Source organism: Panthera pardus, unplaced genomic scaffold (genome assembly GCF_024362965.1).
Source record: "Panthera pardus isolate Hobbes unplaced genomic scaffold, ASM2436296v1 HiC_scaffold_8, whole genome shotgun sequence".
NCBI classification, from domain to species: domain Eukaryota; kingdom Metazoa; phylum Chordata; class Mammalia; order Carnivora; family Felidae; genus Panthera; species Panthera pardus.
In genome coordinates this window covers 23300424-23315262 of record NW_026527013.1, presented here as the reverse complement: position 1 = coordinate 23315262, position 14839 = coordinate 23300424, and the positions used below count along the sequence as shown (strand labels likewise).

Below are 14839 nucleotides of genomic sequence, written 5' to 3'. Positions count from 1 at the left end.
CACACAAACAAATAAACAACAGACTTGAAACCCTGATTCTTGGACAGGCAGGAATCCCTCCGCAGAGCTGCGGAGCAGCTGAATGCCCTGGAGCCATCCATCAGGAGTCCTCCTTCTGGCCGCTCCCCCAGCAACCCCTGGGTCGCCAGATTCTGCGGTGACTCACCAGCGCGGGAGAGGACTCCAGGACAGTGGGCGGAAGCCAGCAAGCATGAAGAAGAAAGGGTTGCGGAAAGGCCAACAGGCAGGCGAGCACACACGCCGGGGCCTCCGCGGTAGAACAGAGAGGAACCATGTCAGCATGCTTGGGGTGGCCTGAATTTTGTTTCTACTGCTGGTAGAACCGAGAAGCTTAAGCATCCCTTGAATTTCCCATTTCAGGAGCTCCCTGGGCCCCTGCAGGGGAGCCTTCCTACTTACTGATTGGTGAGCTGCTCAGCCCCAACAAACAGGTTGATCCTCGAGAGGCCCGTACGAGTGCCGAGGAAGGCAACCTCCACGCCCTTGTCAGAGTTCCTGAAACACAGCAGCAGACAACAGGAGGTTGCGTCCAGACAGTAAGGAGAGAATGGCTTTTACATTTTAAGACTCATGGACTGCTTTATGAAAAAGCAGTTTTTCATAAAACCTGAAATTTTAAAAGAAATTATAGAAACACACACACACACACACACACACACACACACACGTATGCACACCCGCACCAAGCACGGAATGCAAACTCACCCCTTACAAAAGCATTTTTGGTAATTCTCGCAAGAAAAACTAAGAACTCCATTGAGTTCTGAGAACTCCAAAGCACCATGAACAAATGCACCCCCACACTAAATAAGTACATCTTTATCTCAGGGTTCTGAGTGCAAAGTCAGAAGAGCAGACAGGAATGGGAACGGCTTTATGGAGAGGAAGAAAATCATCACAGGGAACTTTGCATTAATCTACCAAGTCCATTCTTGGTCCTGAAACCATTAGTGGAATCTGCCATCAGTGAAAGTACCAGCTGGGCCACTGGGTCAAGTCTGCAGTGACCTGCAGCCTGGAAATGTCTAGGACCTGAATTCTATGCTGTTTGAAGTCACTGACTTGTAACTTCTGCCAGAGCACAGGCCTTCTTCTTACCACCATCCCCAGAGATGATTAAAGAAATGGCTTCTTTAAATCCCTGCAGGATACCACACATAGGACCCCTAAGAATGGCCTTGGCAAAGGAAACTTATTTTAAAATCCACTGAAGGAATTTTTTTTCAACTTTCAAGGCAAATATTGTATATGTTTGAGCGTGCTAAGGATTTTCGCAATGCCTACCTCTTTCACAAAAAGCGAGTGGTCTTTCTCCACAGATACATAATTTAATTCTGTGATAAAAGTATGAAGAGAATACTGTTTCTTGAGTTTGCTTCCCTTCCCTCAATGCTAGTAGCCATTTGATGCGAAGCACTATCCATGTCATCTTCAATATAAGATAATTTGGTTACTTGATCTTTGATGGTAGTCAAAGTGGCTGGTACTACCTTTAAGTATTTAAGGGGTGAATAAAAACCAACACTATGCATTTGTTTCTGCTTGCAGCCTACCCAAATTGGAAAGCCAGGCTGCCCAATCAGTTACAGATGTGGACTACAAAGCAAAGCTACCATTTTGGAAATCTTTAGCATGTGTTAGGAGTGAACCAGGAATCTTTGCACGGGATTTTGAGTTTCATGAGAGCTTAAAAGAAACATTTCCACATCCACCAGAGAAAGCAATCACTGGAAAGGTTTTGACTCTTTCCCAACCTCCCAGGGAATAGAAACCATGTTAGTAAGCAGTCTAAGGACACTTCCAAGTATAATGAGAATGGTGATCTCTCTTTGGGGCTCCAGACTCCTGTATTAAACTGTCTACTTGGGAGACTTAAGCTTAAAACATCTAGAAAAGCACTATGGACACGTTCAGTTCCAAACCAACTCTTCTTTCATTGTCGTCTGTCCTAGGAAATGGTACCAGTATCTATACAGGCATTCGTGTTGTAAATCTGAGAATGACCCTTGAGAGCTCAGTCTCCCTCCCTTCACTCAGTGGACCATCAAATCCTCGGCGGCGGCGGTGGTGGTGGTTCTGAAGCATGCCACAAGTGGATCTTTCCTCTCTGTGCCACAGCCACTGCCTTGGTCTGAGTGGCAAATCCCTTGGAATGCTGTAGAAGCCTTTCTTATTGCTCTTATCCCATTAAACTATTCTTCACATAGCAGGAGGAGGATATTCTTTAAAAATGCAAATATGATCATGTCCTTCTTAACATCTTAAAATGTTCTTAAAATCATTCAGTGGCTTTGCAACACTTGTAGTATAGTAGCCGAAATCCTTCACCTGACTCCCAAGGTCCTGAGCCATCTAGCCCCTCTGCACCCTCATCTGCCAACATCTTCGAGCCTACCTTCTATATTTCAGTTCCATTGGCCTTCTTTAAATTCCTCAAATGTGTCAAGTACTATTGTACCTCAGGACGTTTGCACACGTTGTTCCATTTTCCTTAGAATGCTCCCTAACCCTTGAACTAGTTTCTGCTCAGAAAGGCCTTCTGTCTTTCATCTCCACTCTAGGTCTTGTCACAGTCTGCACGTCCTTACACTTCTTTCAAAGCAGTTATCAAATTCTTAATAATCTGGGATGCTACACACCACAGGTAGCAAGGACTGTGATGGCAAGGACTGTGTTTGATTGAGTTACTCCATTTCACCAACACCTAGTCCAGCGCCTGGCACACAACAGATATGCAATCGGTGATGCATGGATGAACGAATGATAAAGGAATGACAATGAGAACAGAATGAATGATAGGATAGAGAAGAGGGTATACAAAAGGCAAGGTAAATGAATGAATGGAGCTAACGAAGAACAAAAAAGGAGAGAGAACTAAATAATGTCTGACATGAAGGTATAAGGAAAAAGGAATGCTTTTTCTTTCTATTTTCAATCTTTAATAACCTACTTCAATTAGTAAAATAATAATAACATTGATAAGCTGCTGAAGACTTTGACAACAGCTACCACTGCCCAGCCCCCTCTCCCTGCGTCCTCTGCCACAGAAAGAAAACCACAGGGTTATATCCTGACACCCTCATGAAACAGAGCTCTCACTTCCCCGTCCGACTTATAACCCGGCCTGGCCCAGATCCCAAGTCCCCTCCAGACTGTGAAGTACAGGGGGCCATGCAGGGCAAGAAGCTAAGCGCTCCTTCTGCCTCCCTCTCCCTCGCCAGTGCCCCCCACCCCGGCACACCAAATTTCATGTAACGCTAACGCTCAAATTATATGTCAAACCCGGGAGCTTGCCACCCAAGCCCGAGCCGCTAATCTGCTCTAGCTCTTGTGGTTTGGAGCTTTGGGAAAAATTAAAGCACTTTAACACCAAGCTCCCCAAACACTTTAGTTCTTTAAACCATAACCATATTTCGGACGGCTTGTGGGGAAATGGCCAGGAAAGGGGGACACGTGCAACCACTTACTCAGATTTGTTGAGGGCAAGACTGGTCCAATATGCTTCAATGGGAGCGCTCACCACGGCATCAAAAAGGACTTCTTGTATCAATTCTTTATCACCTATTGGGAGGGACAGACTTGAGAAGATGGCTGTGGCTGGGCCCCAAACGGGGGCACGAGAGGTCTCGCCGCGCTCATTTGCAGTGTCTGCAGGCCACTCTCTCCTGTGATGTGTCGCGTTAGGCATTAACAACCTCCCACCGGCTGAAAATATGGGCCAGTTCTGACAGCTGATATGCCCGCAATACAGGGCCCCCCAGAGCATCTGGATGAAACGATAGTAAACAGAGAGTCTCGGGTGTGTCACACTTCGGTTTTCTGCTTTCTCTTCCCATCTAGGAGTTGATGCCATAGACCGGCATGTCTTAGAAAGTTTGCTCGGTCCATCCGCACTTCTGTCCTCTACCTGTGGTTCTTCAGGGCCCTGCTCCCAGTCGTTTGTAAGAAGAGAGAGGGATGTGATAACTAAACACTCCTGGGACTCCTCTATTTTGTGACACCTTCCATCTGGTAGGACTGTTTGTTTTTTCCAATTTAAAGCAGGAAACCTGCCCCTATCCAAAGAGGGAATCTTGCTGGGGCTCTGTGGAAGAGGCTAAGGAGTCAGGGGGATATCATGAGTGCAGCAGAGGCATCCCAGGGCCCTCCAATCACTCTGCAGAGGGGCTAACTGTCACCTACAGCCGGCCAGTCCTCACCTTGATGCTGGCCAACAAGACAATGGCACTTTGCTCTAAAAGCAAAAACTAAAAATAACTCATCACCAAAAAGACAATGGACATAGTGAGACATAGTTACGTCTTGGGATACCATATAGTAATTCAAACAAATGCATCACAGGTAAATGATCAACATAAGTAAATCACAACAATGCAACGAGTGAAACACAAGTTATAGAACAATACACATGTTATATCGTAGATAATATAATATACCACATATAAATTTTAATATATAAAATAATGAAAATAATGGCACATACTATTCATGGATACCTATATATACGTATATACATATATATGCACACATATATACATCTGTATATATTACTATATATAGTAATAGTATAATATAATAATGTAATAATAATATAGATAATATGATAGTATAATTGCCTAGGAGTGACAAATACAGGAGGGTAGCTTTTTCTGGGAGGGAAACGGGACCACACGGGACTCAGGGGCTTCAACATTATCTGTAATGTTTCATTCCTTAGAAAGCACCTGAAGGAAATAGGGCAAAATATTAAGATTTGATTAAGCTGGATGGTAGATGTAAATTTTAAAACATATCTCTATCCCTTTGTTTTTTAAATATGTCCTTCAGAAAGTCAAAGAAAATGAAACAAGATAGGCTTATATGATGTCCATCTGATCTTTTCTCTACTAGAGCATGTCCCCAAAAGTAAATCCATTCCATGAGGATGCACTTTAGAAGCTAGATAAACGTCCTTCCAGCTCTCACAGGGCTGCTGTGGTTAGTCTAGGAAATAATATAGGTAAAGAACCGTTCACATCAATGAACAAGTGCTACCTGTCGGGGGTAGGGGCAGGTGCTGTGCTCACTGCTGGCAAATCTCTCCTCGCCCAAACTAGTCGCTGTAACTAACTTAGACCCCAGTCCAGGGGCTGCTCTTGTACTTGGTGAGCATCAGGCCTGCTGCTCTCTCCCTGCCCCCTCTGCACTGGCCACGGGCCATTTCTGACTCACTGAGCTCCCTCAGAGGCCCCGTGGTAAGAGGAGGGGCAACAGCACATATACATCATGAGGCAACATGTGTCCGTGATGATTCCACTCTGGAGGGAAGCAGACCTCGAGTAGGCCCTGAGATGCCGCCAGTTCTGTTTCCTGCCCTTGTTTCTCATGTAAAATAAGGGAACAGATATTCACAGTCCCCTCCTAGTGGTAGTTTCCATCTTACTCAGGTGCTTGACTTAAATGGTCCAGTAGGGGGGCAAATCCAGTGCAAAAGGCTAGAATGAGACTGGGGTTTCTGCATGGTTTCCAGTGGCCCACATTCTTCCTCCTGCTTCTCTAGGAAGCAGACATTTGACTGATCATCTCTACTGGAGCAAAGCTTCCCTTGAAAGCTGAGGGGGAAGTACGGTTTTTGGTTCATTGTGTACTCTGGTGACACGCACACACAGCACACTCACATTGGAGCAGAGGTTCTTTGCCTTTGAGGTAGAGCTTGATGGCTTCTAGCTGAGATAGATGACGGTGCTCCGGGTGTAGGTCAGTGTTGCAGTAGGACCTGAGAACATGACATGGGCCAAAACAGGAACACGTGAGTATTTGTGGCATCGCCTTCCTTTGCCTTTGAACCAGTAGAGGTAGGGAGGGAGTATAGAGGATTTGAAATCAAAGATGGCAACAAATATCCATGCTGATGAAGGATGGTTTAATTCTTACCATTCATCTGCCAGGGATACGTCAGGGTGCTCTAAGTCATGCAGGCCTGGAGATCAAGGAGAAGGAGTTAATGAGGAAGGATCACCTGCGTGGGGCACGGACACCCCTCAGCTTTCATGTGCTCTAAATGCTTGAGGACAGGGCCATTGAGTGGTGATGGGTAGGCACCAATGCCAAAGATATCTGCCCATGAAAAGGGACACTGGACAAAGGAAACCAGGCAGATCTCTCTCCCCACTTCCATCTCCCTAGGCCACCACTGCCGCCTTCCCAGGCTGAGTGTCCCAGGAAAGCCTGAACTCCATGAAGATAAATGACACACCAGTGAGTTCCGGGGGACAGGTTTAGTATGACGGTGGAAACACTGGCATTGGAGCCCTGCACGGCCTGAGCAGGGAGCTGGGCTGGACCACTTAACTTGTGCGTGACATTAGCAGGTTACTTTACTTTTCCAAATGACGGTTTCTTCTTGTGCAAAACAGGAATAATAATAGTCTCTAACTGATGGTTGGTTGTGAGGGTGAGATGATAGGTTGAATGATATGCAATTGTCAATACTCAACTGTTTTTTTTTATTTTTTTAATGTTTATTTTTGAGAGAGAGAGAGAGAGACAGAATGAGCGGTGGAGGGGCAGAGAGAGAGGGAGACACAGAATCCAAAGCAGGCTCCAGGCTCTGAGCTGTTAGCACAGAGCCTGACACAAGGCTCGAACTCACGAACCACGAGATCATGACCTGAGTCATCGTACGTTCAACCGACTGAGCCACCTAGGTGCCCCAATACTCAACTGTTTTTGACCAGCAAAAGTTGCTAGTTGTTACAGGATCCTAAGTAAAAATGTGCCATCAGTCCAGAAAGGTAGCTGGGACAACCGGGGCTTGCAGGGAATTGGGGAGTTTTTACAGAATGCTCCAGATCACTCTAGCTCTGTGAAATAACTCTTTCATTGTATCTTCATGTGAGTTCATTTTGAAGGCTCATCAGCAGACACACACTTGTGAGTGATGACCTCAGGAACTCAGATGATGCTTATAGTCTGTTTGAGGATGTCAGAGTTTCCCAAATGGCCAGCAGTATCTTACTGCACTCAGGATTCCAGCTTCTTCCTCAAATACAAATGCAGAAGTAAATAGCCAAACACTAGATCTAACTATTGCCCACCCTGCTTGATTTTACAGGAAGTAGGGAATACATTGGACAGAATATCATCAGACAGAACCATTTCCTGGCTCCAACACCAACTGGTTGAATGACCTTGGGGATGTCACTTCAACTCTTTTGAGTTCTATTAGTCAGAAGATGTATATGACAGAGTCTACCTCATAGACTCCAGGAGAGGGTTAAGTGGGGCAGGGATGAGTCCCTAGGACAATCCATGCAGCCATGCATGCATCTATCCATCCTGTCTTCCCTTTCTCCCTCCCCTGCTCCCTTCCTTCCTTCTTTCCATATATGTACTGAGCATCAACTCTGTGCCAGATACTATTCTAGGCCCTGAGACTATACCAGTGAACAAAACAAAATCACTGCCCTCACAGTATTTGTTTTCTAGTGGTGGAAAGAGAATAAAATTAAAAGAAATAACATATCAGTTAGTGATAAGGGCTATGAAAGAGAGTGGAATAGGATAGGCAGCATCAAGAGATGAGAAGTAAAAGAGAAAGAGTTCCAATTTTGAGTAGGATAGGCAGGGAAGGCTTCACTGAGAAAGTGACTTTTAAGCAACGACCTGAAGGAGGTGAGGGGCCGAGCCTGTAGATGATGGAGCGTGTGCTCTGGCAGAAGGAATAACCAGTACAACAGCCCTGGGATGGGCTCTCACCTTCCTGGAATATTGGGTTAATGATGTCAATTCTATTTTTATAGTTTCTGTTCTCATCAATCTTCATCCACAAAGCCCACTCTGCCTCTATTTCATAGGACCTATAGATAAATCTCTGATGGGAAGATTGTTCTGATTGTTTCCTCTATGAGTTCCCAGGCCACCAAGGAAACTGAATTGTTCTCTAAGTTGCTCATCTCTGATTTGGGTCCTTCTGACACAACCACATCTACTGGTGACTGACAACATGGACAATAATGACATAAGCTCTAATTTATTGAACAACTACTATGTTCTCTTTCTCTGTGTATGTATATAATGGCATATATGTATATATATGCATGCCAAGGAGATTCAGAAGAGAAACAATTTCAGCAAGTGGAACTATAACCCATACCTTCAGCCTCAGTAGCAACTCCTTACATTTTGAACAATGTCTACCTGTTGACCACCTTTGTAACATATGACAATGGGAAAGCATGTTGAAAATTCCCACATTCTGTGGGGCAGCATTTCTTATGGAAGATCCCACAGAAGTGTGGTTGCCATCCCCAAGAAACTCCTACCTTCTCCAAGAACAGAGCAGAACAATAATTGTGCCATGGCCCTTATGATCAGGACCCTCTACTACTTGGCCCAAGTGGAAGTAGCTTTCTCAGGCTCGGGTACTCCAAGTTGGCAGGATTGCAAGCCCTCTTATTTATAGAGAACCAACAAAGAAAGCAAGATCTGACCTCATTTGTGTGGATAACCAGATAGTCTCCCCCTTGCTTGGGTTCAAAGTAATTTCTTGCATGGTGATTACAGTTAGCTCTGAAATTCTATGACCTCTCAGCCTCACAGCTGTGGAACATACAGGGAGAGGTGATGGCTAAAGAAATGACCCAAAAGACAATGCAAAACAACTGTGTGTGTGTGTGTGTGTGTGTGTGTGTGTGTGTGTGAGAGAGAGACAGAGAGAGACAGAGAGAGACAGAGAGACAGAGAGACAGAGAAAGAGGTAGGCCCATGTACTGAGGATTGGCTGAGGAAATGGACACATGAGATGCAAATAACCCATTAATAATCTCTCTCTCTATTGTTCTGACCATGAGCTGTTCCCTCAGCTTCACCTCAGATAGTTTAGACATGTATTTTCTGGCTTCATGGACAGTGATATCCACAAAGCCACACATGGCTCATACAACCAGAAAATTCTAGAAGTTAAAAAAAAGCAATTTCTGAGAACACATCCTTTTAAGTATCTTGCCCAAGTAACAAAGTTGTCTGCTCTGTCTTATGTGTCTCTGGGAAAAGAGGCCATATGATTGATTAGCTCTGAAATGGGCACAACGAAAGCTTTCAATCTTCTTTCGAGTCCTTAAGATCTCACAATGACTTGTGAGACAAAGACTCACACCTGTAAAACAATGCATGCTAGTTGGCAGTAGACCAGAGGCTGGCTATGGAACTTGACATCTCGGGATCGCCAATCTCTTCACTCTCCACTACATCATTGGAGAGAGCCCCAGGGTCGTCCAGCTTCTGGAAGTTCACCACATGCACTTGTAAGCAGCTCGAACCAATTAGATCTGGCTTGTAATCAACCTTCCTGCTCTTCGCCATACTTTCTGGGGACACCCAGAAAGAGCACTGGTCTGGTCCTACTCCTTCTCTGTGGAGATGCAAAATCTAACACCCAGATCGGGTGAGTGACTTACTCAGGGCCACTTGGGGAGTGGAGACTTTCAGAGCTCAGCCTCACCCCTCCCTGTGAACTGGTGATACTGGGGAAGGCAACTTCTCTGAGCTACTGGGTTGTTGTAAAGGGCAGTACGGGTGTGGCAGTGGTTTAAAAGTTTCAAGGGCTGTAACAACTGCTACCATTCATTGGGAGTTTGAGTACGCCTATGCTTTATGAAGACAAGAGGACCTGGGAATCTAAAGGTGCTCCTTATTCTTTCTGACCTAGCTATATCATTTAAATGATCATATTTTCCCCCTTGGACCTGGGCTGCCTTGAAGCACAAATGAAATCTGTGGCTCAACTGTAGAAGACTAAGGCTTGCATGCCGTTGTTTTCATTTTATTCCTCCTGGGCTTGAATTTTTACACTACTTTGTATTTTTCTTGGTCGTGATTTTTTATGCATGAGAAGAAGATAGTTGGTGGATGATCCTATGAGTTGGCTCAACAGGTTTGTGGATTAAAGCAGAATATAAACAAATGAAACCATAAAGAAAGCCACCCCTAGTGGGGGGATTCCCACCGTTCAGAAAGCAAGCTCACGTCAAGTGAGCAATCAGTTGAGTCAAATGCCCAGGGATTGGAGAGAGGGTTGAACAGATGAGCAAGATCTTTTGTGAACCCAATGGCTGGGTCTGGGGCCTTTCCCCCATCCTAAAAGATAAAACGGGTCAAAGCATCATCTTACCTTCTTCAATGGTTACATTCCCTCGGAAGAAATATTTCCCATGGCCTCTGGAGAGCGCCACACCTAAGCTGTGCAGAGAAACAAAGCAGACCTTGAAATCTATGGCATTGACTGGAATAGACTTGTGGGTTAACTTTTTATTTTCCATTTTCACATTTCCACTTCATGTTCTGTAAACAATTTTTCCAACAGTTTACTTTCAAAACCCCACTGATTATAGTTGGTGTTCGTTTTTCTTAGGTTCAATCAGCCGCTTCAAAGCAATTTCTGATTGGAAGTGCCAGCAGCCATTGGCTGCTCTTGTGCATCTTGAAAGAGGCGTGGCAAACTGCTAGCCCTTCTCTCGGATGCCCTCGAGAGAGCCATACGCCCTGGTCCTCACCACTACCTTACATACTCCTGCCCTACATTCAGCCACAGATGGGTCTTTCCAGACCCTAGAGCTTAGGACTAGGGAACCTTCCAAGGGTGAACATAAAAATTTCCACTACCACTAGCATGTGGCCACATTATTGCATTGTGGGCATCTGTGCCCAACCCTCTCCCTGGTCTAATAGATTTTTCCCACTCTCACGAGCTTGATTTAAGCTCCTTTCTAAAGTAAGAGAATCTATTTTGAAAACACAGTCTCTTCATTTGGCAAACCCACTTAGCGGTCCCGTGTTCCCTCGATTGCTCTGCTTCCAACTGCAATTAAACTCGGGATCCCTGGCAGTCTATGACAGCGATGCCATCGTTTATTTTTCAGGTTAATCTATAGTCAGTACATTCTTTCTCTTCTTAGCTCTGGGAGGCACCAGCTTGGGAATGTGAAGCAGCCCCACTGAAATAACTTCCTACAAAAGTGTTACAGCAGTAAGGTCACAGGAGCAGGAGACTACAGAATGCCACATGCATGTCTGAAAGCAGGCAATGGGGCAAAGCCATTTTTCAGGACTGTTACAGAGAAATAACAGGATTCAAAGGTAGACAAGCACAGAAGTACACTTCAGAGAAATTAAAATGGAAGCACAACACGTAAGGATGGATATGCTATTTCCTAGTTTGAAGGCCTGTTTTTTGATCATGGAAATAAAAGGTGAAATGGGACTCACTGGGCAGCAAGTTAGATAGATGGTTAAGGAACCTGGTAACCCTCTGAACTGGTCTCTCCACCCTTAGTTGGAACCCCCAAAGCTTATTTGCTCGATAATGAGATGCAAAGCCATGACAAATTGAGTGAGTCTTCCTAGGTGAGCCTGAACCATCTTCCCCCTTCTGGAAAACAGAAACAAAAGCAGCCTGGGAAAAGCCCCTTCCTCACTCTTTCCAGCCTTTCGGCAGGGTGTTTGGTTATCTTCAGATGACGAGCTCTGAGAGCGTCAGCAGGTTTTGTACAAACACAAGTGATGGATCTGATGGAATGTCCATGTATTATGGTCAGCTCTACCTGAAAGGGGTACCCTTGATGTCTGTATAATAGTAGTCATTTGTCATCACCAAAACCCGTTTCTAGATTGAAAAAAAAAAAGTCGTAGAGAGAAGAAAACATGGTTAGTCTGCTAGGTGACGTTTTCAGAAATAAATAAAAATAAATGGACACGCTATGATCACGTTAACAGTACTACATGAATCTTGTTTGAGATAAGTAAAGACAAGAGAAAAATGATCTCAGCGAAAGATATTTATTCCAGATAGAGCTTTCAAAGCTAATTTTTCACAGTGGTTTGTTTTAAAGTAAAGCGGCTAGAATGTTTGAGAAAAATGTACCCCTTTGTCCACTGTCTTCTTCACCTCCATAGAGAACTTCCCAGTCTTTCGGTTCACCATGGCGTTTCTTAACTGAAACAACAGAAGGAAGCTGGTATTAGTCCTTTCCTAGGTTGCATGCCCTCTGGGCATCTTGCGTCCTGCAGCTAGGGAGCACATTTGGTGGTGCATGCCAAGCACCCACGCTCTAGAACAAGGCTTCTCCAGAGTACACATCCAACAGCCGCTATACCAGGGGAGAGAGGCTAACAGCGTCAAATGACTTTCGACTTCAGTTTGGGGTGCTCGTGTAAACCTTGAGGCAGCCCCAATGAAAAAGCCTGGGCTATGTGGACGACGCCTGAGAGTCAGAGAATGGAGCCCCAACGACCGCGAAAACACTCATGAGGGCAAGAATGTCTCTGGGGACAAGTTGTGTTTTCAAAAAGGGTATTAGTTTGTCATGAAGAAATCGTTTTTCAAAACATAATCAAGTTAAAGATATTTTCCTACATGGTATTTTTTTAAGCCAACCATTTGGAAGACAGCGATTCGCTTTCTATGGCATGAAGCATCTTCAAATGCTCTCGGAGAAATCTGAGCCAGTTAATGGTCTCGCTTACGGTTCACGGGCAGTGACAGGGCAACCCGGTATCTGAGTTCTGGAGGTCCCATCTAGGGACAGTGAGCCTCATGCTCTCCTCCCGCCCCTGGCTGACCTCTTCTAATTATGTGTGGCCCTTCTGTGGGTTCACAGAAGGACAGCAGACACAGTGATGAAAGACATGGGCACCAATGGAAGACGAAGGGTATGCCATTTAATGGAACAGGAGCAGATGCTAACATGCCACAGCCTGTCAGGAGAGACTCTTTCCTGGCCTTGTGCTTGTTTTTTTTTTTTTTTTTTTTTTTTTTTTTTTTTTTTTTTTAATTCTTTCCCCTCTTCTCTCCTCTGAGGAGCTTGACTAAGATCTGGCCGATAGAAAACTGTAATGTTTGCAAGCAACCTAAATTTGATTCGGAGCTGTCTAGATTTGGGTTCACATTCCCGTCTTCTGTGAGAGAGAGTCAAAAGCATAATTTTTAGCTGGAGGCATGTATAAAATAAAACATATATTTTACTCTAGATATTTTTTAACAACACATAATGGGCATTTCTGGAAATATTTTCCCATTTTAACTTTTGTGGTTTTGGATGGGGAGAGCTGGTCCTAATTAAGTCTACTTTCTAACTTTTAAGAACGGCTCGATTTATCTTTAACATGGTTTTCATTTTTCCTCTTTCTGGTGCCTGCCTAAAGCCATTTGGGACCCTCCCCTCTCACATTCCCCAGGCAAGTCGGAGATTAGGTAAGCTTCTCCATGAGTCCCTACCACCCCGCCCCCAACCCCCAGTAGCACTGAACAATCAGCATCATCCCCAGGCGGCTCCAAGGCCAAGGTCACTGATACTCTCTGGAGGCAAATGGTTGGATGATTAGTCTGGTCTTTTTCTTTTCTTCAATTTTAACAAAAACAGATTACACTTATTGAACACCTACTTATACGCAGAATAGCACTATAGTTAGGAAGTGGACTCCAGAGCTTACGATCTTGGACAACTCGCTTACCCTCTCTGTGTCTCAGTTTCCTTTCCTGCAAAATGGAACTAACGACAGCACCCAACTCACGGAGTTGTCATGGGAAGTAGATGCACTGATATTTAGAAGACAGCCTCGTCCACCCTAAGCACCGAGCACATGTTTGTTGTCTACCGTCATCACCTCCAATCACTGTCATTACCATCCTCCCCCTTCCCTTTGATGTCAGACCCCGGTCAATAGCTTAAGGAATCAGAATTCAAGCTTGAGTTTGCTTGACCACAGATGCCCATGCTCCAAACCGACGTCTTTCCAACTTTGACTGTGAGCCACATAAGAAATACACCTTACTCTGTGATGCACTCTGATGTCTCTTAATAGGTTTCATTGCTTGGAAGTGCTGCTCATGAACAAATAACGGATTATGGGAACCCCCCCTGCACCACGCCCCCCTCCCCAGTTCCTGTGTTAAAATCGTGGCTCTTTACAACCTGCAGGTCAGCCCAGAATGAAAAAGGGTCAGCCCATGGTAAAAAGAAATAACCCAGGATATCAAGACTCAAGTCTTACTGGTGACACAGACCACTGTTCTGTGACCTCTCTGTGGCTACGTTTACTCCTCTTTCATTCATCCCATCAAAAGTGTTCTAAGTGAGGCCTCCCAGACCCCAGGATCCCATCAGGTGCTGCATAACGGTGTTGATCAGTCTTATAAAGCCCAGACAATACTTACTTGTCTACTAAGCTCTTACTATGTGTCAGGTACAGGTTTTAAAACCCTCAAAATAAGGCACAATTATTATCCCTGTTTTACAGGTGGGGAAACTGAGGCACAAAATGAAAAAACTTGTCTATGGTCATACAGGCTCTCTGCCCCTTAAACCCATGTCATTATTTTTGTTTCTCAAATCAGGAGAGAAAGCATTTGGACAAATGTAAAGCATTCATATACAACTGTAGAGCATGAATATAAAAATAATGTATGTTATTTCTGGATTTTTTTTTTTAAATCAAAGAAAAGTTTTAATTTAAACTTGACCATGAAATGTCTGAGGTGGCTTTTTAAAAGATTATTATTTAGAGAGAGACAGAGAGAGCGCACGTGAGTCAGGGAAGGGCCGAGAGAAGGAGAGAGAGAATCCCAAATGGGCTCTCTGATGACAGTGGGGCTTGATCCCACAAATAGTGAGATCATGATCATGACCTGAGCTGAAATCAAGAGTCAGATGCTTAACTAACCAAGCCATTCAGGTGCCCCACCAGTCTGAGGTTTTAATTTTCCAGTAGGCTCTCCCATTTGGTACTGTGAACTAGGGCTGACAGGAAGGTGGTTTCTGTCCTTGTTGCCACAAGAGGAAAG

General features: G+C 44.6%; 1 protein-coding gene across 4 annotated transcripts in view; it reads right to left on the bottom strand.

The window, feature by feature from the left end:
* Positions 1 to 14839, bottom strand: part of CACNA2D3 (calcium voltage-gated channel auxiliary subunit alpha2delta 3) — an 859023-nt gene that overhangs the window by 162986 nt on the left and 681198 nt on the right. For all 4 annotated transcript variants that reach the window (XM_053897956.1, XM_053897957.1, XM_053897958.1 and 1 more), the window contains 7 exons: positions 11921 to 11992; positions 11601 to 11662; positions 10172 to 10239; positions 5935 to 5980; positions 5679 to 5776; positions 3489 to 3582; positions 421 to 516 (listed from right to left, as the gene is read on the bottom strand). In XM_053897956.1, the coding sequence (XP_053753931.1) occupies positions 421 to 516; positions 3489 to 3582; positions 5679 to 5776; positions 5935 to 5980; positions 10172 to 10239; positions 11601 to 11662; positions 11921 to 11992 (536 nt within the window). The remainder of the gene's footprint in view (positions 1 to 420; positions 517 to 3488; positions 3583 to 5678; positions 5777 to 5934; positions 5981 to 10171; positions 10240 to 11600; positions 11663 to 11920; positions 11993 to 14839) is intronic.